Source organism: Acinonyx jubatus, chromosome X (assembly GCF_027475565.1).
Source record: "Acinonyx jubatus isolate Ajub_Pintada_27869175 chromosome X, VMU_Ajub_asm_v1.0, whole genome shotgun sequence".
Taxonomy (NCBI): domain Eukaryota; kingdom Metazoa; phylum Chordata; class Mammalia; order Carnivora; family Felidae; genus Acinonyx; species Acinonyx jubatus.
This window is the reverse complement of record NC_069389.1, coordinates 63,973,508-63,995,902: the sequence shown is the minus strand read 5'-3', so window position 1 is coordinate 63,995,902 and position 22,395 is coordinate 63,973,508. Positions and strand designations below refer to the sequence as shown.

Genomic DNA, 22,395 nt, shown 5'->3' with positions numbered 1-22,395 from the left:
TGGTTTTCTTTTTCAACATTGCCTTGGCTATTTGGGGACTTTTCTAGTTCCATACAAATTTTAGAATTATTTGTTCTAGCTCTGTGGAGTATGCCAGTGTTAGTTTAATTGGGATGGCATTGAATATGTAGATTGCTTTGGGTAGTATCAACATTTTAACAATATTTTCTTTTTCAATCCATGATATGGGATGTTTTTCCATTTCTGGGTGTCTTTTTCAATTTCTTTCATAAGTTCTATCATTTTCAGTGTACAGATCTTTTACCTCTTTAGCTAGGTTTATTCCTATGTTTCTTATGGGTTTTGGTGCAATTGTAAATTGGATCCATTCCTTGATTTCTCTTTCTGTTGCTCCGTTATTGGTGTATGGAAATGCAGCCAATTTCCACCGGTTGATTTTTTATCCTGTGACTTTGCTGAAATCATGCATCAGTTTTAGCAGTTTCTTGGTGGAGTCTTTTGGGTTTTCCATGTAGACTATCATGTCATCTGCGAAGAGTGAAAGTTTGAGTTCTCCTTTGCCAGTTTGGATGCCTTTTATTTCTTTTTGTTTTCTGTTTGCTGACACTAGGACTTCTGGGACTGTGTTGAACAACAGTGGTGATAGTCCACATCCCTTCTGTGTTCCTGACCTTAGGGGGAAAATTCTCACTTTTTCCAATTTGAAGATGATGTTAGCTGTGGGCCTTTCAGATATGGGCTTTATGTTGTTGAGGTATGTTCCTTCTCTCCCTACTTTCTTGAAAGGTTTTATCAAGAAAGCATGCTGTATTTTGTCAAATACTTTTTCTACATTGATTGAGAGGATCATATGGTTCTTATCCTTTATTTTATTAATGTGGTTTATCACACTGATTGATTTGTGATTATTGAACCAGCCCTGCAGCCCAGGAATAAATCCCACTTGATCATCATAAATAATTATTTTAATGTATTGTAGAATTTGATAGGTAGTATCTTGTTGAGGGTTTTTACATCCAGGTTCTTCAGGGATTTTGGCCTTCACTTCTCCTTTTTATTGGGGTCTTTGGTTTTTGAATCAAGGTAATTTTGGATTCATAGAATGAGATTGGAAGCTTTCCTTCCATTTCTATTTTTTGGAACAGTATGAGAAAAGTAGTATTAATTCTTCTTTAAATGTCTGGTAGAGTTCCCCTGGGATGTCATCTGGCCCTGTAGTCCTGTTTGTTGTCCTGTTTTTGATAGCTTTTTATTTAATTACTTTGCTAGTTATGGGCCTGTTGAAATTTTCTATTTCTTCCTGTTTCAGTTTTGGCAGTGTGTGAGTGTCTAGGAATTTGTCCATTGCTTCCAGATTGCCCAGTTTGTTGGCATATAATTTTTCATAGTATTGTGTTAAAATTGTTTGTAGTTCTGTGTTGTTTGGTATTCCTCCTATTTCATTCGTGATTTTACCTATTTGGGTCCTCTCTCTTTTGATAAGTCTGGGTAGGGGATTATCAATTTTGTTTATTCTTTAAAAGAACCAACATTTAGTTTCATTGTTCTGTTTTTTATTGTTTTTTTTTGTTGTTGTTGTTTGTTTCTATATCATTTATTTATTCCTTCTTCTGCTGGTGTTAGGCTTTATTTGCTCCTTTTTTCTAGCTCTTTTAGGTGTAAGGTTAAGTTGTGTATTTGCCACCTTTCTTTCTTCTTGAGATAGTCTTGAATTGCAATGTACTTTTCTCTCAGAATTGCCTTTGCTGCATCCCAAAGGGTTTGGACTGTCATGTTTTCATTTTCATTTGCTTACATGCATTTTTTATTTCTTCTTTAATTTCCTGGTTAGCTCATTCATTCTTTAGTAGGATGTTCTTTAACTTCTATGTATTTGAGAGCTTTCCAAATGTTTTCTTGTTGTTGATTTCAAGGTTTATAGTATTGTGATCTGAAAATATGCATGGTATCATCTCGATCTTTTTGTACCTATTGAGGGCTGATTTGTGACCCAGTATGTGATCTATTTTGGATAGTGTTCCATGTGCACTGGAGAGGAATGTGTATTCTGCTGCTTTGGAATGAATGTTCTGAATATGTCTGTTAAGTCCATGTAGTCCAGTGTGTTATATGTCATTCAGAGCCATTGTTTCTTATTGAGTTTCTGCTTAGATGATCTGTCCATTGTTGTCAGTGGGATATTAAAGTCTCCTACTCTTATGGTATTATTATCAGTGAGTTTCTTTCTAATATTTTATTTATTTTTGATAGAGAAAGACACAGAGTACAAGCAGGGGAGGGGCAGAGAGAGAGGGAGACACATAATCTGAAGCAGGCTCCAGGCTCTGAGCTGTCAGTACAGAGCCCAATGCAGGGCTTGAACTTGTGAACCGTGAGATCATGACCTGAGCTGAAGTTGGACGCTTAACCAACTGAGCCACTCAGGTGTCCCATCTTTCTTTTTGTTATTATTTGATGTATATATTTGGGGGTTCCAAGTTGGGGGCCTAAATATTTATAATTGTTAGATCTTGGTGGATGGACCCCTTAATTATGATATAATGCCCTTTTTCATCTCTTGTTAAGGTTTTTGTTTTAAAATCTAGTTTGTCTGTTATAAGTATAGCTTCTCCTACTTTCTTTTGATTTTTATTAGCATGATAGATGGTTCTCTATCCCCTCACTTTCAATCTGCAGATATTTTAAGGTCTAATGAGTCTCTTATAGGCAGCATGTAGATGGATCTTTATTTTTTTTATTCATTCTGATATCTTGTGCCTTTTCATTGGAGCATTTAGTCCATTTACCTTCAGAGTGGTTATTGAAAGGTATGTATTTAGTGCCATTACATTATATGTAGTGTTGGTGTTTCTGGTTATGTTCTCTGGTGCTTTGTTGTCTTTATCGCTTTGATCTTCTTTTTTTTCCTCCACTCAGATAATCCCCCTTAATATTTCTTGCAGGGATGGTTATGTGGTGACAAACTCCTTTAGTTTTTGTTTGGGAAACTCTTTATATTTCCTTCTATTCTTAATGACAACCTTGCTGGATAAATAATTCTTGGCTGCATATGTTTCCCATTCAGCACGTGGAATATTTCCTGCCACTCCTTTCTGGCCTGCCAAGTTTCAGTGGACAGGTGTGCTGCTAACCTTATGCGTCTACCCTTGTAGGTTAAGGCCCTTTTGTCCCTAGCTACTTTCAGAATTCTCTCTTTATCTTCATGTTTTACAAGTTTTACTGTGATATATCATGGTGTTTACCTGTTTTTGTTGATTTTGAGGGTAGTTTTCTGTGCTCCTTGGACTTGAATGCTTGTTTGCTTCCCTAGATCAAGGATGTTCTCATCTATAATTTGTTCAAATAAACCTTCTTCCCCTTTTTCAAGCTTTTCTTCTTCTGGGCCTCCTTTGATGCAGATATTGTTTTGTTTCATGGAATCACTTAGTTCCCCAAGCCTCCCATTATGATCTAATAATTTATGTCCCTATTTATTTCACCTTCATTGTTTTACAAATTTTATCTTCTGTATCACCTATACGCTCCTTTGCTTCTTCAGTCCTCATTGTCACTGTTTCCAGTTTGTTTTTCATCTCAGTTATAGTATTTTTAAATTCATTCTGACTAGTTCTGAGGTCTTTCATCTCTGCAGCAGGATTTCTCTGGTGTATTCTATGCTTTTTTTCCAAGCCCAGCTAGTAGTCTTATGATTGTTGTTTTAAATTATTGTTCAGATATATTGCTTATATCTATTTTGAGCAAGTCCCTGGCTGTGATTTCTTCTTGACCCTTCTTTTGGGAAGAACTCCTTCATCTTGTCATTTTGAGTAACTTTTTGTTGTTTGCATGTTTTAAAAGCTTTTTGTGTTTCCATCACCTGAGTGTACTGCTATATCAAAAAGGGGTCATACACTGTCTAGGTCCTGGCCTTTCAGGAAGTGTTTCTGATGTATGCTTTGTGCACTCTGCTGTTGCATTTTGGCTGCTCTTTCTCACTGGTTAGTCGTCTGCAGAGCTCATCCTTGCTTGCAGTGGTGTGTTTGGACCTTTAACTAAGTGTGCTTTGATTTGTTTGTTAAGGTAATCCTGGAAAAAAAGGAGTTGGGAAAAGCCTGATCCTAATAGAAAGAGAAAAGAAAAGGGAACAAAATCCCCCCCCAGAGAATCAAAAAACTCTAGGATGATTCCAATGAAAATGAAAAGAAAAATAAGAGAAAAAAGAAGAAAAGAAAAAAGAGAAGGAAAAAGAAAAGAATAAAAATGACTGATTCAAAAAAATGAGAAAAGGAAATGAAAAAACCAAGAAGAAACTATGAGCCTGATTACAAATGAAAAAAGAAGAAATAAACGAGTAAAAAGAACTGCAGGTGTTGTTTTGAAGCATTTGATTTTCAGTGCTCTTGGTACATGGGGGGTGCTGGGTGTGCTGGTCTTTTGAGAGAGAGAAGTCCACTGTGTTGGCTCAGAGTCATTCTTGTGCCAGTAAACAGACAGTTGCCAGGCATGGGATGGTGGGGTTTGGTGTAAGTGTGTCTGCCTCCCCTGGAGGCCTCTGTGTTGCTTTCTGAAGTCCCACCTTGGTGTTGGGAGAAAATGGAGCTACCCAAATCTTTTGTCCCCAGACATGGTACCTCACAGCCCACACTGTTCAGGCAGCTCTCAAAGAATAGCAAGGGCAGTCAGCTCACCCTATGCCATAGTTCTCCTGTGTTTTTTCTTTGGCGCTTGGCTGGGATTCTTAAAGGACCTGGCACCATTCAGATTGGTCTTGTCCTCTGGAATAGAGCCTCTCCACCCTGCTGATGAAAGGCCTTTGGGTGGCACCTTCAGGGTCCTTTTTCCTTGGGGAGGCAGTAAACCCTCTTCCAAACAATCTCCAGGAAGTGAATGTTCTCTCCCAATGTGTCTTGGAGATCTCTACACCACCCTGTGCACTCTGTGGTCAGCTCCCTCCTCCCCAGAAGCACATGCCACAGCTCCACTCTGGAGATTGTCATGCACTTCTACAACCTCAGAGTTTGAGCTCCAAATGCTGTTTGGAAGAAAAAAAAACTGGGACACTCAGTAATTCTTGCTCTCCAGTCCATGGTCTAGAGAGGCTTTCATCTTGTGCTAACTCAGTGCTGAACTTTCTCAACCCCTCTTTCTTTCTGTCTTTCCACGGAAAGAGTTGTCTCCCCTCTGCCACACTGTCTGTCTCCCCCAATTCACTCCCATGCACATTGCACCTGCCAAGCTGTCTCCCTCCAATTGTGGAGATCCTTCTGCCACACTGCAGATCTATTTTCTGGGTGTTCCAAGTGATCTGACCTCAGTATGTTTGAGGGACGAGGAAAGCCCAGGGTCCTCCGACTTCTCTTCCATCTTAATTCCTCTCACTCCCTTAATGCATTTTAAATTTGGATTTTGCTATTGATAGTTGTGTCCTAGCAATAAAGCACGTGTAAAATGAGATTCTATAAGAAACACTCATTTTATTTCTAAAATGGAATCATTTTTGAATAGATTATGTGATAAAATAGATCGTTTGAAATAATTTAGAAATCTAAGTAAAATTTCCTTTATGAAGTATATAAAATATAAAACCTTAAATTTAGTATAAAATAAATATTTTATACTTTATTACTACTTTTCCACTTTCTCAGATTTTAAATTATTTATTACTTTACAATTTGTCCTACTTGTTATATAATTTTCAGTATGTTTCAGCATAGGCTTCCTGATCTTTTTTGGTCTAATGTTCTGTTTTTCATATACGGAGTTGATAGAAGAGAATGTGGCTTGAGGTGTTTTTCACTGAAGGTATGCATTTGCAGTGATCCTTCTATTTCTTCTTGCTTACTGACTTAGGTGTTTTGATATGATTGACTGAATTTAGGATAAGAGACTCTTTTCTCTTGTTATCTTGTGTTCTTGACCATTGTAGGAAAAAGCCCATGTACTCACAAAGTTTTCTTAGTATAACAACCCTGTATAAATCCTTGATTTTCATTTATTGTTATTAAATGTTCTTGTTATTGTGTCCTGTATTGCTTTTTAGGGTTTTTCATTACCATTTAATATGTGAGATTCTAGTACAAAGCTTTTAAATCAAGATAATATAAATAGTATATTTTGTGCCACATGCAACAAATGTTCTAAAATGGACACACTCAGGATTTTAACAAGTTTTTGGCAGTTTTATTTTTCCTATAAAATTACAGGATGGATGTCGAATGTGGAGAACAATGAAGTATTGATTAACATAAGAAGCATGTCCTTATAATTAATTCAGGATGCCGCAGAATTAGGATGGCAAAGCTGTTACTGAGGAATACATGAAAAAATCATTCTGGTTCAAACTCTATTAATTTGGGTTATAGTATTCCATATTATAATTGTGAAAGAAATAGAATTTGAATATGTGAAATGATGTTTTAATATCCAATATATACTAGAATATCATATACTTCAAATTATGACATTTTACTGTACTTTTTTCAAAGAACATTCAGTATTCTTAATTTCTAAAGGCACAAGATTTAATTTTTTTTAATGTTTATTTATTATTGAGAGACAGAGGGAGACAGAGCATGAACAGGGGAGGGGCAGAAGGAGAGGGAGACACAGAATCCGAAGCAGGCTCCAGGCTCTGAGCTGTCAGCACAGAGCCCGACACAGGGCTCGAACTCACGAACTGTGAGATCATGACCTGAGCCGAAGTCAGACGCTTAACCGACTGAGCCACCCAGGCGCCCCCCCTAAAGGCACAAGATTTAAGGCACAAGTGATAGCTATTTTATTTTTTATTTACATTTTATATTTTAGTTTTATTTTCTTATTTTTAAAAGTCTTTTTAAAATTTTATTTGCTTTGAGAAAGACAGAGACAGCATTTAAAATATTAGTAGAAAAAATGACCAATTTCAGGAGAACCTTTATATGAATTTTATTTGGTTTTAATTAATTCTTTAATATGTTCTTGATAAAATTTGAGGCTTATGTGATGACTGTGACCTCATATTCTCTCCCTTTTACTGTTCACTGGCACTTCTAATTGATGTTGAGGAAGTAAATGAAATTAAACTGAATTAATTTTTATTTTTGTTAGGGACACTCATAAAAATACCCAGTTTTAAAAAAAATATATGATGAAATACAGTGGCTATAACATAGGGAAAAGATCCACAAAGGAGGAAGTGACCAGTAATTCACAAGAGAAAACATTAGGTTGGGTAGAATATTTATAAATATTACTTACAATGCAACAAAGTGAACTAGAAACTTTTACGTCAAGAGATACAAACTTGAAATGGTATAAATGTGGCTATACTGTGAGAAACAATGAGTACAGATAAAAGTAGTGATAAATGGATAAGGGATTATACTATAGACCTGACAATATTGATGATGCTTTCCTACTGGAGAAGTAAAGAAGCAGGATACCTAGATCAGACTAATCCTTGATGTCTGCCAATCCCACCACTTCCATTATAGCTATTATATTGAGCCTAAATTTAAAATCACTATTTTTTATATAGAAAATAGTCAATTATCAACAATTTCTTTCAGTTCAACCTATATAGGATTACTCCAAAACACCTTTAAAGTCCCAATTAGCATTTAGAGAAAGAATCTGTAAATTTATCAAAAGGGAATAGATGGTATGCATTGATAGGCAAAATGTAAGAGCTGGGGATAACCATATTTTCCATTATCAAAGAGAGTGATCTCTAAACTGTAAAAAAGGGTAGATCGAGCATGGTTAAAGAAAAGAAAACCCAAGATATATGAGTACCTATCTGCTTTAAGAAGCCTAAATGAATTAAATCCTGGTATACTGAAATAATTTTCCCTGGCAGGTATTTGCTTGAAATCAGAGTGGACAGGAGAAATGGAAATGGCACAATGGACAAATATATCAAAGGGGAAAAAATGATACATTCTAGGAATTATAGACTGGTGAATTTAACCCTAGGCAAAATTTTAGGTTATTGAACAAGTGGTTTGTGTACTCTTAGAAAAGAAAGAGGTGATCACTAAGAACTTAATGCTTATTAAAAAAGAATGTCAAACTAGCTTTATTTCCTCTTTAACCAAAAGATGTATAAAGCAGCTGTTTTAGAAAACTGAGGTAGTCTTTGCAATCCTAAATTGCATTCATAGAAATGTGGTTGGACGTAATCCACTCTGTGCTGATTAAACCACTGGAATATTCTGCAGAATTCTTGTTATTTTAAGAGGCTGAGACATTGATGAACTAGAGACATCATAGAAAAAAGCAACCACAGTAGTGTTTAGGGTGAAAGAGTGTTTTTCTATAGGGGATGATAGGAAAGACAGGTGTTTGTAAACTATGGCTGTGAGTAATGTAGAAGGAACCTCATATATTGAGAGAAGATTTAAGGCACAAGTGATAGTTACTTTCTTTTTTTTTTAAGTTTTTTTTTTAAATTTTATTTATTTTGAGAGAGATAGCACGAGCAGGGGATGGGGGGGAGAGAGAGAGAGAGAGAGAGAGAGAGAGAGAGAGAGAGAGAATCCCAAACAGGCTGCACACTGTCAGTGCAGAGCCCGATGTGGGGCTCAAACCCACGAACCATGAGATCATGACCTGAGCTGAAACCAAGAATCAAATGCTTAACTGACTGAGCCACCCAGGCACCCCAGGTAACAGCTATTTAAAAATATTTCATGGGTTACCATGTGACAAAGGGATTTGACTGTTTCTTTTTTTTTTTTCCCCAGTGTAGCTCCCAAGGGCAGAGGCTGTATGATTGTAGAAGTTATAGGGAAAGAGATTGAGTTCAATTAAAGGTAGAGTCTCCCCAAAATTAGAGTAGCTTAACATATGACTTGGCCATTATATTAAGAAATAATAATCTTCTCTTTACCAGAAGTGTTTAGGCAGAGACTAAATGGCCATCTGCCAGATAATGTTATAGAAAAGATAATTTTGGGAGGAGGGAGATTGGACTAGAATTAGTAGTTCCCAAACTTGACATAGTATCAGCATCACTTGTAGAGCTTATTAGAAAAATACATTTCTAAAGCTGTATATATTTTTAATATATATTATATGTTATATAATATATATTATACCTTATAAATTTAATAATTTAGATAATTTTCCTCATTAAAGTATCTTATTCACTCATGAAATTGGGCAAATGAATAATGAAAGCTTTGTTCAGTGGAATGTAAATTCCATGAGGATGAGGATCTTGTTTGATTTGTTTATAAGGTGTATTTCCAGTGTCTGTCATAGTGCTTAGCTCATAGTAGGTGGTCAACAAACATAGGTTTTAATGAAAAAACAATTATTCCATTAATAGCTGTTCACTGATCTCTATGACTTAATAAATTTATAAAATACAGTTTTATCTTGTTTTTACTTGAATCTTCAAGAGCATTTTGCTCTGTCACTGAGTTAGTTCATATATCTTATCTCTTGGTAGAGAACATTTAGGTGTCTATCTTACAAAATTTTAAAGAAAAAAACAAACATGATGGATTCTGAATAGATTATTTTATATTTAAATACATTTTATACATATACACATTTGACTAATTTGTCTACTAGTTGAGTTTGTCAATACAAAGAAATGTGGCATCAAGGATTTTTGTCTGAAAAGGATGCTTCTTAAAATATTTCAAGACAAAGTTGGCATGTTCACATCACTGCTCAAGAGAAAATGCTCTATAGTTGATTGTTTGGACCTGACCATAACTACACCAGGTCCCTAGATAGAAAGGAGTCACAACTATAGCATAGGGTATTATTTCTCTAAAGTTGCCAAATCCTTAACAACTGTTGATGGAAAAGCAGGAATTTTGTTCTGACTAAAATTATGTTGATTGCTCGCCCAGTTTCAACTATTGTTTTTGCCATTTCACTTTTGTGACTATATGGAGCTAAATTCCTTAGTAAATAGAGGCTGAAATAACATAACTTAACCTTTATAGTGTTTTTGAAAACTTAAGTAAGTAATTAATCAAGGTAATTAGTTGTAGATACTAAAACTTATTTACATGCCTTTGAAGTACTATAGATTTTAGAAGGCTTAATAGTGAGAATGCAATAATGGCATTATAGTGGATATTTTGGCATAGGATTGTGGGAATTTTTTATTTATTTGTAGGTTTCTCATGAATACCTCATTTTACTTTAAGGTGAAAGAAATTTAAATTGTTCATCTTCCAACTTGCATTATACTTAAAATAGAAAAATAATTCACTCTAGTAGTACATTTGATAGAGACATTCAGATACATCACAGTGATAATTGTGTTTGTGTATGTGTGTCTATTTTATTGTCACTTTTGAGAAAAAGAATAATGACTTTGAGTATTTCCCTCCCTTAAAAGAGCTATGTTAACATTCATGCTAGAAGAGTGAGATCTACTTCTTCCTGGTAGAATACTCAAGGGTTGGTCAAAAGTGAACTCAATTGTATCTTTATAGCCAGGTATCAGCTATTAACAATTGACAAAAATGTTCCTGATAAAGTACTCTGTAAATAGATAAGAAAAGCAAAAAGCAGTAATACTGAAAAATAGTGGCTAAATGGACAATTCATGCAAAAGAGGGTTGACAGGACTCCTTAATGTATAGAGCCTAAGGCCTGTTGATATCAAATGACTGAAAAAAAGGTATGAATGTTACCATTTCAGGTGCTAGGTGAAAAAACAAAAAATCCCTGAGATCGGAAAGAAGGAATATTTGGTGCTGCTTCTATCAGATATTCAGCATACCTTATATTAGAATTTTTTTGAATAGCTATTAGTGATAACTAAGAAGAACCTAATAGAAAAATTGTATTTAAGATAAAAATGTATTGTTAAGTGAAATTTTAAAAAAAATGCCTATACTTTGATCACAAAGCAGTTGGTTCCATTTCTCTTGTTTCTTCTTAGTCTTTATTATATATGTATGCATTTTTTCCATAATTTAAATCATAGTATACTTGCAAGGTTGTATTTTATGTTTTTTGCTTTGTAGTTACTAAATTTTTCCACAGTGCTATATTTGTATTTTAATTAATTCCTATAGAATAGTCCATCACATATTCTGTAACTTAATTTACCATTCCCCTGTTGTTGGATTTAGGTTATTTATCATTCTTTGGTATTATGAAAGCATTTTGTACATGTAACCCATTTTTGCTAAACAGTTATGTCACTAGAGTAGATTCTCAGGGGTTGAGCAGTGGGTGTGTATATTCTCATGCCTCTTGAAGTATATTGCCAAAATTATTTTCCAAATGGATCATGTCACTTTATGGTGCATCTAGAAATGTAGGTGTACACCAGTTTCAGGTAGTAATTGCTGGCATTAAGTTTTAGAATTTTTAAAATGCTAATTTATTAGGTATAGTATTGTATTTCATCATTCTCATTTAAATTTCTTTTGATAGTTGGCAAAATAGTTAAATGTTTTTGTGACTTCCTTTATTTGTATTTCCTATATTGCGACTTATCTGTTAATTTTCTTTATCCACTAATCTATTAGATCTTAGTGGTGTTCTTATAGATGGTTAGAGTAATATGTGTTTTAAAATATTAAGATTATGTCATATATGTTGCAAATATTTTCCATTTTTCTTTTTAATGAATTATTAGTTTTTTTTCTAAAGGAGTCTTAAAAAGTAAAAGCTAATTTGTATACACTATAAAAATGCATGAAGTTTTTAGTCATTGTTCCTGATTTAACAGTTTTGGCCTGAGAATATTAATGGGGTCTCTTTGGGGTGAAGAATATTGGGCACCTGGGTGACTGAGTTGGTTGAGCTTCTGACTTTGGCTCAGGTCATGATCTCCTGAGTTTTGAGTCCCAAATCGGGCTCCCTGCTATCAGCACAGAGTTTGCTTCCCATCCTCTGTCCCCCTCTCTCTGCCCCTTCCCCACTTGTGCTCTCCCAAAAAATAAATAAATATTTAAAAAAATATTTTGTTTATATGCTTAGTTGTGTTCCTTTGGCCTTCGAAAAGGTCAGATATTTGTTAGATGAATGACTGGATTTCTGGTAGCTATTACCTCTCTCTGTCGTTGATTATTTGTTTTCTTTATGTCTCTGCTTTTCTTCTCAGAGTTGCTCTTCTGATTATTTTTCTTCCTATTGATGTTGTTTTTTGTTTTTATCCTTTAAGCAGTGGTTTCTAACTGGGGGCAGTTTTTTTTTTTTTTTTTTTTTTTTAGTTTTGTTTTTGTTTATTACCACCAGGAGACATTTGGCAATGTCTGGAGATATTTTTCCTTGTCACGGCTTCATGGTGGTTTTTATGAACATCTAGTGGGTAGAGTCCAGGGATGCTGCTAAATACTCTTTAATAAACAGCCCCGTACACTGAAGAGTTATCAGGCCCAAAGTGCCATTATTTCTAAGGCTGAGAAACCCTGCCTTAAGTAACACAACTTTTCTTCTATCTACTTGCAAAGTATGGATAGAAAAAAGCAAAGCAGAAGTGATGATTGATTGTTTCAGGGAACTAAGAGCAGTAAGAAATGTTTGATTGGAGAAGGAAGATTACTAAGTCCCAAAGTTATGGTGTCTTCTCTTTCCACCTTAGAGTTGTGAAAATTTCTAGAGGTTGGGATGGGGAGCAGCTGCCAAAAAGAAATCCTCTTAGCTGGTAGTGTTGCTTACAAGTTTTCTACCATTATTTACTTAACATCTCACAGTGTTATATAAATACTCAGATCTTTATTGTGTTCTTATGGTTTACATTCAAAGTTTCATTGGTTTTGCTATTCATCATTCGTTTTTTTTGTCATTTTGTCAGTTTAAAATGGCCAGCAGATCTACCTTTGCCTAAGAAAAGACTCCATTGCTCTTTAAAACTGGGATATGGAAAGGTTTCATTTTGTGTGTGTGTGGGGGGGGGGGTGGCATGGTTCTAACTGTATTAATCTAGCTACAAATCCATTCTTGCCTTAATTTTGCCTTGGCTTCAAAATTAAGCTATTATCATTTGTACTATATTATTTATGCACTAGGGTGAAATGTCACCTTGCCTCAATGTGGCTTTCCACTTATGAAGATCTTATGATTTGATTAAAATATAATGTATGGGATGTTAAATATTTTCAGTGTATAAGGGAATACTGGAGGAATTTCACAGAGCAAGTGGGTGCTTGTAAATCCTTACATGGAGGTTAAGATCTCCATTTTAGGTAAGTGAGAAGAATCTAGGTGGCATTGGAGGAGAATTGGACAGATTTATGCTTTCTTCTGTCTGTTTTTTAAGAAAATAAATAATAAGGCAAACAAAAAGCCAGGTGTAAGTTGACCTTATAGGAGATGCAGTTTCAAAAATTCATTGGTAACTAGTGGGAGAGCTTAAAAGTGGAGAACCTATAGAGAAACCTAGGAAAGATTGTTTGTTACTGAAAACTTAATGTGTTATCATAGCTTCCTTTCTTTTTTCACTGTATAAATCTATTACTCTTGAAATATTAGAGACAGCTTCATATGGAGTGAATGGATTTGAGGAGGTAGGATAGGAGTTCATAAAATTCTCTATGTTATTTAAAAAAAGAAATTAATGTTTTTATTTATTTTTGAGACAGAGAGAGACAGAACATGAGCAGGGGAAAGGCAGAGACAGAGGGAGACACAGAATCAGAAGCAGGCTCCAGGCTCTGAGTTGTCAGCACAGAGCCTGATGCGGGGCTCGAACTCATGGACTGTGAGATCATGACCTGAGCTGAAGTCAGATGCTTAACCGACTGAGCCACCCAGGCGCCCCTCCCTATGTAATTTTTAAGGTGTATTTTACTTAACCAAATATAGTCTTTACTATAAAATTCCTTCATGTTATAGTAAGATTTACCCATATACTTAGAGTGACAGTGTCTTTGACTGTAGTTTACCAAGAAAGGCAAAACAAGAATGTACCTGGGAAATGAGAGTACAGCAAACAGAAAATCAGACTTGTGGGATTTAAAAGAAGAGTATTCTTAGTGCTTTGTGTTAGTAAACTTGAGTTCATAAAATCATGAAATGTGTAATGGAATTTAGACTTCTCACAGGGTAAAATGGCTGTGGTGTATATACCCTGTTTTACCTCATCTTAATTTTTATGATTTGACTTCATGATGTAGGTTTCGCTTTTAGATTTTAAGAAGGAGTCTCCTATTTTATGTTTTTCAGTGAATATCACCTCTGCCAGGCAATTAACTGGATGCAGTCGCTTCAGCCATATTTTCCCTTCATCTGCTTACCAGCACATTAAGATGCATAAGAGAATTCTGGGGCACTTGTCATCTGTCTACTGTGTAGCATTTGACCGAAGTGGGAGAAGAATTTTTACAGTGAGTTTAAAATTTATGATACTAAAGCATAATAGAGATTTACAACAATTAAAGGTAGGCTTCATGGCACTGAATTATACTTGTAAGCAATTCATCCTTCTTAGACACATGAATGCAGGAAAAGATGAATAGAAATTGAAAGTCTTTTCTCATTCTATTTAAATAATGAGTAAACTATAATGTCCTCTATGTTTTGGGAAATGTAATTAAAAACAATGAAATCTTAAGGCCTTATATACATAGAGATGGTTAATTTATGTGAAACAATTTTATCTACTCAGTTTCATTTCCTTTAATTTTAGCAAACATTTATTAAAATGCATTTTCCATTTGTCACTTAGTGTAGTTGGTGTCCATTCTGCTTAATTAAAATGATTACATCATTCATATAGTTGAATAATTGTACTACACAGTTAGTAGCCAAGATTAGTTTTTGTGTATATCTTTCTTTTGTTTTAGTACTAATTATTTTTTAAATTGTTTTTTTTAGCTTTTATTTAAATTTCAGTTAGTTAACATACAGTGTAATACTAGTTTTGGGTTCGACACTTCCATATAATACATGGCATTCATCACCACAAGTGTTCTCCTTAATTCCCATTACCTATTTTACCTATTCCCCCAACTGGCCTTCCCTCTATTAATCATCAGTTTGTTCTCCATAGTTGAGTCTTTTTCCTGTTTTGCCTCCCTCTCTCTTTTTTACCCTTTGCTCATTTGTTCTGTTTCTTAAATTCCACGTATGAGTGAAATCATATGGTATTTGTCTTTCTCTGACTTCTATCACTTAGCATTTTATTAACCAGATCATATTGTGTGTTTTTGAGTACAAAATTGTAGCACGCTAATATTTCTAAGAAAGGGTTTAGTGTCATTGCTTTAGTATTAAGTTAACATAGAAGTGTAGTTAGTGGCATAATTTTCTTTTTAAATTTCTATGATACAGCAAATGAAGTAGTTTGCATTTGAGAAATTATGACTCCTTGGAGTTCATTAAAGACTCTTCCATTGACATTTCATAACTCCAAATGCATCGTTTAAGTATTTGGATGTTGATGATCATGATGAGAATGACAATTGCCATCTTTTTATAAACATAATTACTAAATAGCTTATTTGCCACATTAGATTAGAATTGATTTTAGTATTTTTAAAGCTCTTTTGAAATTCTCAATAGGAAGTGCAACATAATATTTTCAGCAGAGATTGTTAACAAAGACTCATATTTACTAAGAAATGCATGTAGACTGGGGCGCCTGGGTGGCTCAGTCGGTTAAGCGTCCGACTTTGACTCAGGTCACGATCTTGCGGTTTGTGAGTTTGAGCCCCGCGTCGGGCTCTGGGCTGATGGCTCAGAGCCTGGAGCCTGCTTCAGATTCTGTGTCTCCCTCTCTCTCTGCCCCTCCCCCGTTCATGCTCTGTCTCTCTCTGTCTCAAAAATAAATAAATTAAAAAAAAAAGAAATGCATGTAGACTTAAATTTTTAAGTATCTATAGAAAAAATATTCAATTATGATAAAAGGCCATCAGGTGTAAGGAAAGAAATAATGCAGATACATTTAATGCCAAATCCCTTAAAAGTGAGTTAAAAATATTTTGAGTTGTTAAGATTGGTAGTTTTGAGGAGTTCTTCACAAATGCCATTGTCCGTTTGGACAGTGCTTTGTCATTGCCATCATTTGGACATCAGTTCTATTTCTTACTGGATCCATATTATATGGACAAAGAGATTAGAAAGTGAAGGCTCAGAAGTAATTTAATAAAAATCCTGCCTTTGTCATTTGGCTTTTTTTTCTGGGGTGGGGGATTGCAAATTTTCGCTACATTGTAAATCTTCTGTCCTTTTGTATTACTATAGGGTTCAGATGACTGTTTGGTGAAAATTTGGGCAACAGATGATGGACGTCTCCTTGCTACACTTCGAGGGCACTCTGCTGAAATTTCTGACATGGCTGTTAACTATGAAAACACTCTTATTGCTGCAGGCAGCTGTGATAAGGTTGTAAGGGTGTGGTGTCTTCGAACTTGTGCACCAGTTGCAGTCCTTCAGGGACATTCAGCTTCTATTACTTCCATACAGGTAAGAAAAATGAAAAGATATCTCTAGCATATATAATGAGGGTGGGAATTCTCTCAGTTTTTGTTATATTGTGTGGATATTTATAAAGAATGGCAACAGAAAAATATTGATCTCTAAGAGCTTTGTCCCTACTCTGCTCTGGTATTTTTTTAAAGTTCCTGTTTTATATAAATTTATTCCCTTCAGCGATAATTAAAACCTCATTGAAAAGATTTTTCAAATGCAGTGTAAAACATCTTATTTATCTTACTAGTATTGTGAAGAAGGGAGAAGACTTATAAATGCCATAAGGAAGCAACACTAATACCTGTTAGGTTATAAACAGGTTCTAACTTGAATATTGGCATACTTTGTGTTAATATTTAATGCAAGATGTTTGTCAGTCGGATTGTGTGTGTGTGTTTGTGTGTGTGTGTGTGGTTTGATGTTAAAGAAATTTTATTCTTAGTTACAGTGATTTCTTATTTCAACTTGATATTTGACATAAAATACATTGACTTCTTTTAAATTCTTATTCATAGAGCGTTTTTACTAAATGTTGGTAGTGAAAGTCCTGGATAGCCCCCAAAAGACTTTTATTTAAGAAAACTAAGCTGAATTTGTCCTCTTCTTTGTGTTGAAAGCAAAATAGAGGAATCCCTCTGAAACTGTGTTTTACACTTTGGTCAAGGAGACCATTTTGTGGATGAGATAATTACTCCCATTTACTTTTCCTTGTTCTTGAGTCACTAAAAAGTATGTCAGTCAATTTTTGTGTGTTATTTAAATAAAATATCACCTGTTTATGAGGAGCTAGCAAGAATTAGGTTTAATGTATATTGGATTTTAAAAATTGTATATCAAACTTTTAATCAGTTGAAATTATTTTATGTCTTCTGTTTTAGGAGTTTATTAGTTACTTGTGTTCCTACCATCGTATCTGCCAGATTATTTTTGGAATTCAGAAATACTCTCATATAACTAAAAAAAATGGCCACTGATATTGAAAAATGTTTATGATACTCCTTGGCTTCCTCATAGGTTGATTTTCTAATTTCTATCTTACTTTGTTTACATGTAGGAGCTGCCTAAAGATTGATGGATCTCTATCACATTCTTTCCTTTAGTGATCTCATTAAGTCTCGTAGTTTTGGATTTCATCTGTAGGCTGATGATTTTCAAACTTATATTTTCATCTTGGGACCTTTTCTTAGTTCCATACTTGTATATTCAGCTACCCATTTTGTATCATCGCATGAATTTCATGAATCTCAAACTCAGCATACTCAAAATTGAACTTCTATTTTCCTTTCTTAAATCTGCTTTTCCTAAAACTTTTTTCAAGTAAACAAATGGCTATTTTATCCTTCCAATTGCTCAGAGTAGTCATCCCTGACTTTTTTTTGGTCTCTTTTATATCTCATATCTAACTTGTTAGCATATAATTTTGGCTCTACCCTCAGAATAAATCCAGAATCTGACAAATTATCATGATCTTTATCATTTCTATTACGTTTCAAATAGTTATCATCTATGACCCAGATTATTGAAGCACATTTCCAACTGATCTTCCTGCTTCTTCCCTTCCCTCTTTCTTGCCCCAGTCTAACCTCTGCCATAGCAGGCTGTGTGATTTTAAAATGGAAGTTAAATCACGTCACTGGTACTCAGAACCCTCAGTAGTTCCAAACTCAGTGTTAAAGTTGAAGTCTTTACAATTTACCCACATTGTAAGGCCTACATTCTCAGCCCCTTGCTCTCTTTGACCTCATCTTCTACTAGTTTTCTGTTCTCATTCTGCTTTAGCTGCTGCTATGCACTCTGCTTTGTTAGACCACTCTGCCTCCAATTCTGCCTTTGCTCTGTTTCATGTCTCTGGAACGGAATGCTCTTCCTTAGATAGTCACATGGCTTATTCCTTCACTTTCTTCTCACTTTGTGTGTAAATTTCTCTTTCTCAGGGACTTTCTCTAACCACTTTACCACTCTAAAATTGTAAATTGTTCCCTGAACCAGCACTCTTTATCTCCCCTTAATTTTATTTTTTTCCATAGTAATCAGTACCATTTAGTGTGAATTCTATATACTATACTTACTCTTTGCTAATTGACTGTCTCCATTAACATCATGGTGTATTTTCCTTTCAGATTTTTTTTAAACAAAACAGATATAAAATGATATGATATTAATAGAGGTTGCCTCTGGGTGGTGGGATTATTTTTAAAAAAAATTTATGTCTTTATTTTATTTTGAAAGACAGACAGAATGCAAGCAGGGGGAGGGGCAGAGAAAGGGAGACTCAGAATCCGAAGCAGGCTCCAGGCTCTAAGCTGTCAGCACAGAGCCCAGTGCGGGGCTCAAACTCAGACTGTGCGATCATGACCTGAGCTGAAGTCAGACGCTTAACCGACTGAGCCACCCAGGTGCCCCTGGGTGGTGGGATTATAAGTAGCTTTTATTGTTTCTCTATATTCACTAAATTTACTTTAATAATGATGTATTAATTTTTATTCAGAAGTGTACATACCTTATTTGTATAATCTCTAACATGATTTATTATTTAAAAACAATCCAATTAGGGAACATTAATAGGCCAGATCCACCTTTGTGATTGATGAATGTATTTAAATATAATGGTGATAATAAAAGTTTTAGTGTTTTTTTCAAACTTAATAAAATTATACTCTTTTATATTTACTTGTCTTATTTGCATGTATCAGAGATCAGCAAATTCATGGATCTGATAGTAGATATTTTAGGTTTTGCAGACCGTATGGTCTCTGTCACACCTACTTAACTCTGCAGGCCAAAAGCAGCTGTAGCCAGTGTAAGGTGACTTTGTCCAATAAAGCTTTATTTACAGTAACAGGCAGCAAGTTGGATTTGGCATGTGTGTTGTAATTTGCAGACTCCTGCTATAAATTGTGGATTAAGTTTTCAATTGCAAGCTTCTTTATCTCAGAAAGGAAAATATAGGCATGATACCTGAGTACTGGTTCTTTACTGTATATCAACTGTTAATGGATAACATTAATTGATAATCTTTGTTTGATTTAAATTCTCTAGTCTTGGTAGAAGTTCTGTGTTTCCTGTCAAGAAACTAGATAAATGAATTCTAATATCTATAATGATCATTTTCTTTAGATTTGAGGTCAAAATTTATTCAGATCCTTAATATTCATCTTAGTGGTGTTGATTTATCTGTATTTGGGATTTTTTTAAAAAAAATTTTAATGTTTATTTATTTTTGAGACAGAGAGAGACAGAGCATGAACGGGGGAGGAGGGTCAGAGAGAGAGGGAGACACAGAATCAGAAGCAGGCTCCAGGCTCTGAGCCATCATCAGCCCAGAGCCCGACGCGGGGCTCGAACTCACGGACCGTGAGATCGTGACCTGAGCTGAAGTCGGACGCTTAACCGACTGAGCCACCCAGGCACCCCTGTATTTGGGATTTTTAAAACTCATGGCATGCAGAGACCCTGGTTTGATTTCCAACTTTTTTCTGTATCTCAGGTATCCTTTTAGGACAACATTTATATCATACATTATTGCAGTTGGAGTTTAAAATAAAATGATAAGACTAAAATATTTAGATACAACTTCCTAATCATTGATTTTAGATTGATTTCTGATGCCGTATTCATATGAGCTATAAAAATTCCATAATTTTTTGCTATATAAGTATATACTTCGTAGACTTATAATGGCTTACTAGTAATCACCTTGTAATATTTTTCTCCATTAAAAGTAATGAAATAATCTTAAACTGTGATGTTCAGTAATTTAAAATAATTATTTATTTATTTTTTTAAATTTTATTTTTTTAAAGTAATCTCTACATTCAATATGGAGCTTGAACTCTCCCTGAGATCAAGAGTTGCATGCTTTACTGACTGAAGCATCCAGGCACCCCTGAAAAGAATTGTTTTTAAGCTAATATATTTTATCCTAAATTTGATGACTTTTTTCTACTATTTCTTGATATTGTAAATTTTTGCAAGGTATTCATTAATCTAGGAAATTTAAATAACTGATATCTTGAATGTGAAATTCTTAATTGAATTTATTTAAGGTATATCTATTAAAGTGATTTTAATTTTAGAAGATGCTGTGTTTAAAATAAGTTTGAACATGAAAGCTTTCTATTTGAATTAGAATTTTCTTTTTAGTTTTGTCCATCAACTAAAGGCACAACCAGATACCTCACTTCTACTGGTGCTGATGGAACAATCTGTTTCTGGCAATGGCATGTAAAAACAATGAAGTTTAGGTAAGTTTAGAATTGGGTTAGGAGTTTTGTGCAAAATCAAGCATGTCTTGTTTTCTTTGTTATCTTGAGACGTTGTTAATAGTTGGTTTATTTAAGTATGTAAGTCTATGTGTGCATGTGTGTATATATACATATCTATACCTACTTCAATTAGATGTTAGAGATTCTAGAATAGAATTTTTATGAAACCAATGTTGGAGAGACTATTTAACTTATACACAAAATTTTTGCAGAGTGTTTGTTTCATTTATTACTCTGATAAGAAGACTTTGAACTTCTCTTTGTGGTAGTAAGTTACTTGGCAATTTCTTTGCAAAGCTATGATAATAATTCTGGTATCTTAAAGTATATTTGAAGTTTAAATGCATTTTTAACCTGAATGATGGGAATAGAACTTATTGACTACTTCAAATGTGTGTTTTATAATATTGATGTTAAATCTGTAGATATCCACCAGTGTGCAAAGATTCTTGCATGTTAAATGAACATGATGGAAAATAAAAATATCTTCCTTTTCTCTTAGAGATCGCCCAGTGAAATTTACTGAGAGATCTAGACCTGGAGTTCAGATATCTTGTTCATCTTTCAGTTCTGGTATGTGTAAAAATTCAAAGTTTTGAGTACCCAAAATATTAAATAATCCAGTTGTAAAAGATAATATTTTTCAATTTTGTGGAGAAAAAAATGTATGTTTGTTAATGGAAACATAATAAAAAATGTGAACCATATGATACTATAGAGGGACGTTTGTGGACTTTGAATTAACACATGTAATAGCTTTGGAGTCTTTTTATTGTTTGCTTATATGTTTTTATATAATTCAGAATTTAGTTGGTAAAAAGTATACCCCTGCTACACACACAGTTCAACACTAAAATCCTGCCCTGACATTTCAGAAAAAATGTACTGTGGCTCCATATAGAAGACACTTCTGCAGTATATAAACAGTGCTTTTCTATTACTATGCTAGTTCACCTTTTCTTTTACTGTGGTAAAATATAACATAAACTTTACTATTTTAATAACCATTTTTAAGTGTATGGTTTTGTGGCATTGAGTATATTCACTTTGTTTTGGATACACTACCGCCATCCATCTCTAGAATTTATTCATCATCCCAAAAGTGGTTGAGTTTTTACATTCCACCTCTATAGCCCTGTAAAGACAATTGTAGCTATAGGTCATTTTATAAACAATTTTGGAGCATTATGTTTTCACATAAAATATAAAGAAATGAGTTCCTCAAGGCCCTGATATTTAATGTTTATTATTCAAGGGCCTGTATTTAGTGTATAGTTGGTGGACTTTTGTTGGGTGAGTGGTATGTATAGTTGTCCTTTAAATTCTTCCCTTATTTCTCTTGAATTATACTTATTTTTCTCTGAGATATCGTTAATGGTGAGAAGATAACGTATTTCTTGAAGCCCTTTTACTAATATCAGGAGCATATAATTGAGAAGGCAATTGGAAGGTTTTTAAAGTTCCTTGGAACAATGTTTGCTTGTTTGTTTTTTAATCCTCCAGGTGGTATGTTCATTACAACAGGTAGCACTGACCATGTGATTAGAATATATTATTTGGGTTCTGAGATCCCTGAGAAAATTGCTGAATTAGAATCACATACGGTAAGAACAAAATGAAAAACTTAAATATGTTGCTTTCTTATGTAACACCTGTGGAAAATTGATTTTATTCTTTTCTAATTTGTACCTTAATTTAATATACAGTTGCTAAAATCTGTATGGTAAGACATCTCTGTAATAATGAAGATAAGTGTGAAATTCTGGATTTAGTATGGCCCCAGTATTTAAAATGAGTTCTGTTTGACTATATA

The 22,395-nt window shown here is 34.3% G+C and overlaps 1 protein-coding gene across 6 annotated transcripts in view; it reads left to right on the top strand.

Annotated features, from left to right (window-relative positions):
• The window catches only part of BRWD3 (bromodomain and WD repeat domain containing 3), a 242,818-nt gene that overhangs the window by 53,714 nt on the left and 166,709 nt on the right, over positions 1-22,395 (top strand). For all 6 annotated transcript variants that reach the window (XM_053201416.1, XM_027053775.2, XM_053201414.1 and 3 more), the window contains exons 7-11: positions 14,071-14,231; positions 16,090-16,311; positions 20,461-20,561; positions 21,085-21,155; positions 22,086-22,186. In XM_053201416.1, coding sequence (XP_053057391.1) covers positions 14,071-14,231; positions 16,090-16,311; positions 20,461-20,561; positions 21,085-21,155; positions 22,086-22,186 — 656 coding nt within the window. The remainder of the gene's footprint in view (positions 1-14,070; positions 14,232-16,089; positions 16,312-20,460; positions 20,562-21,084; positions 21,156-22,085; positions 22,187-22,395) is intronic.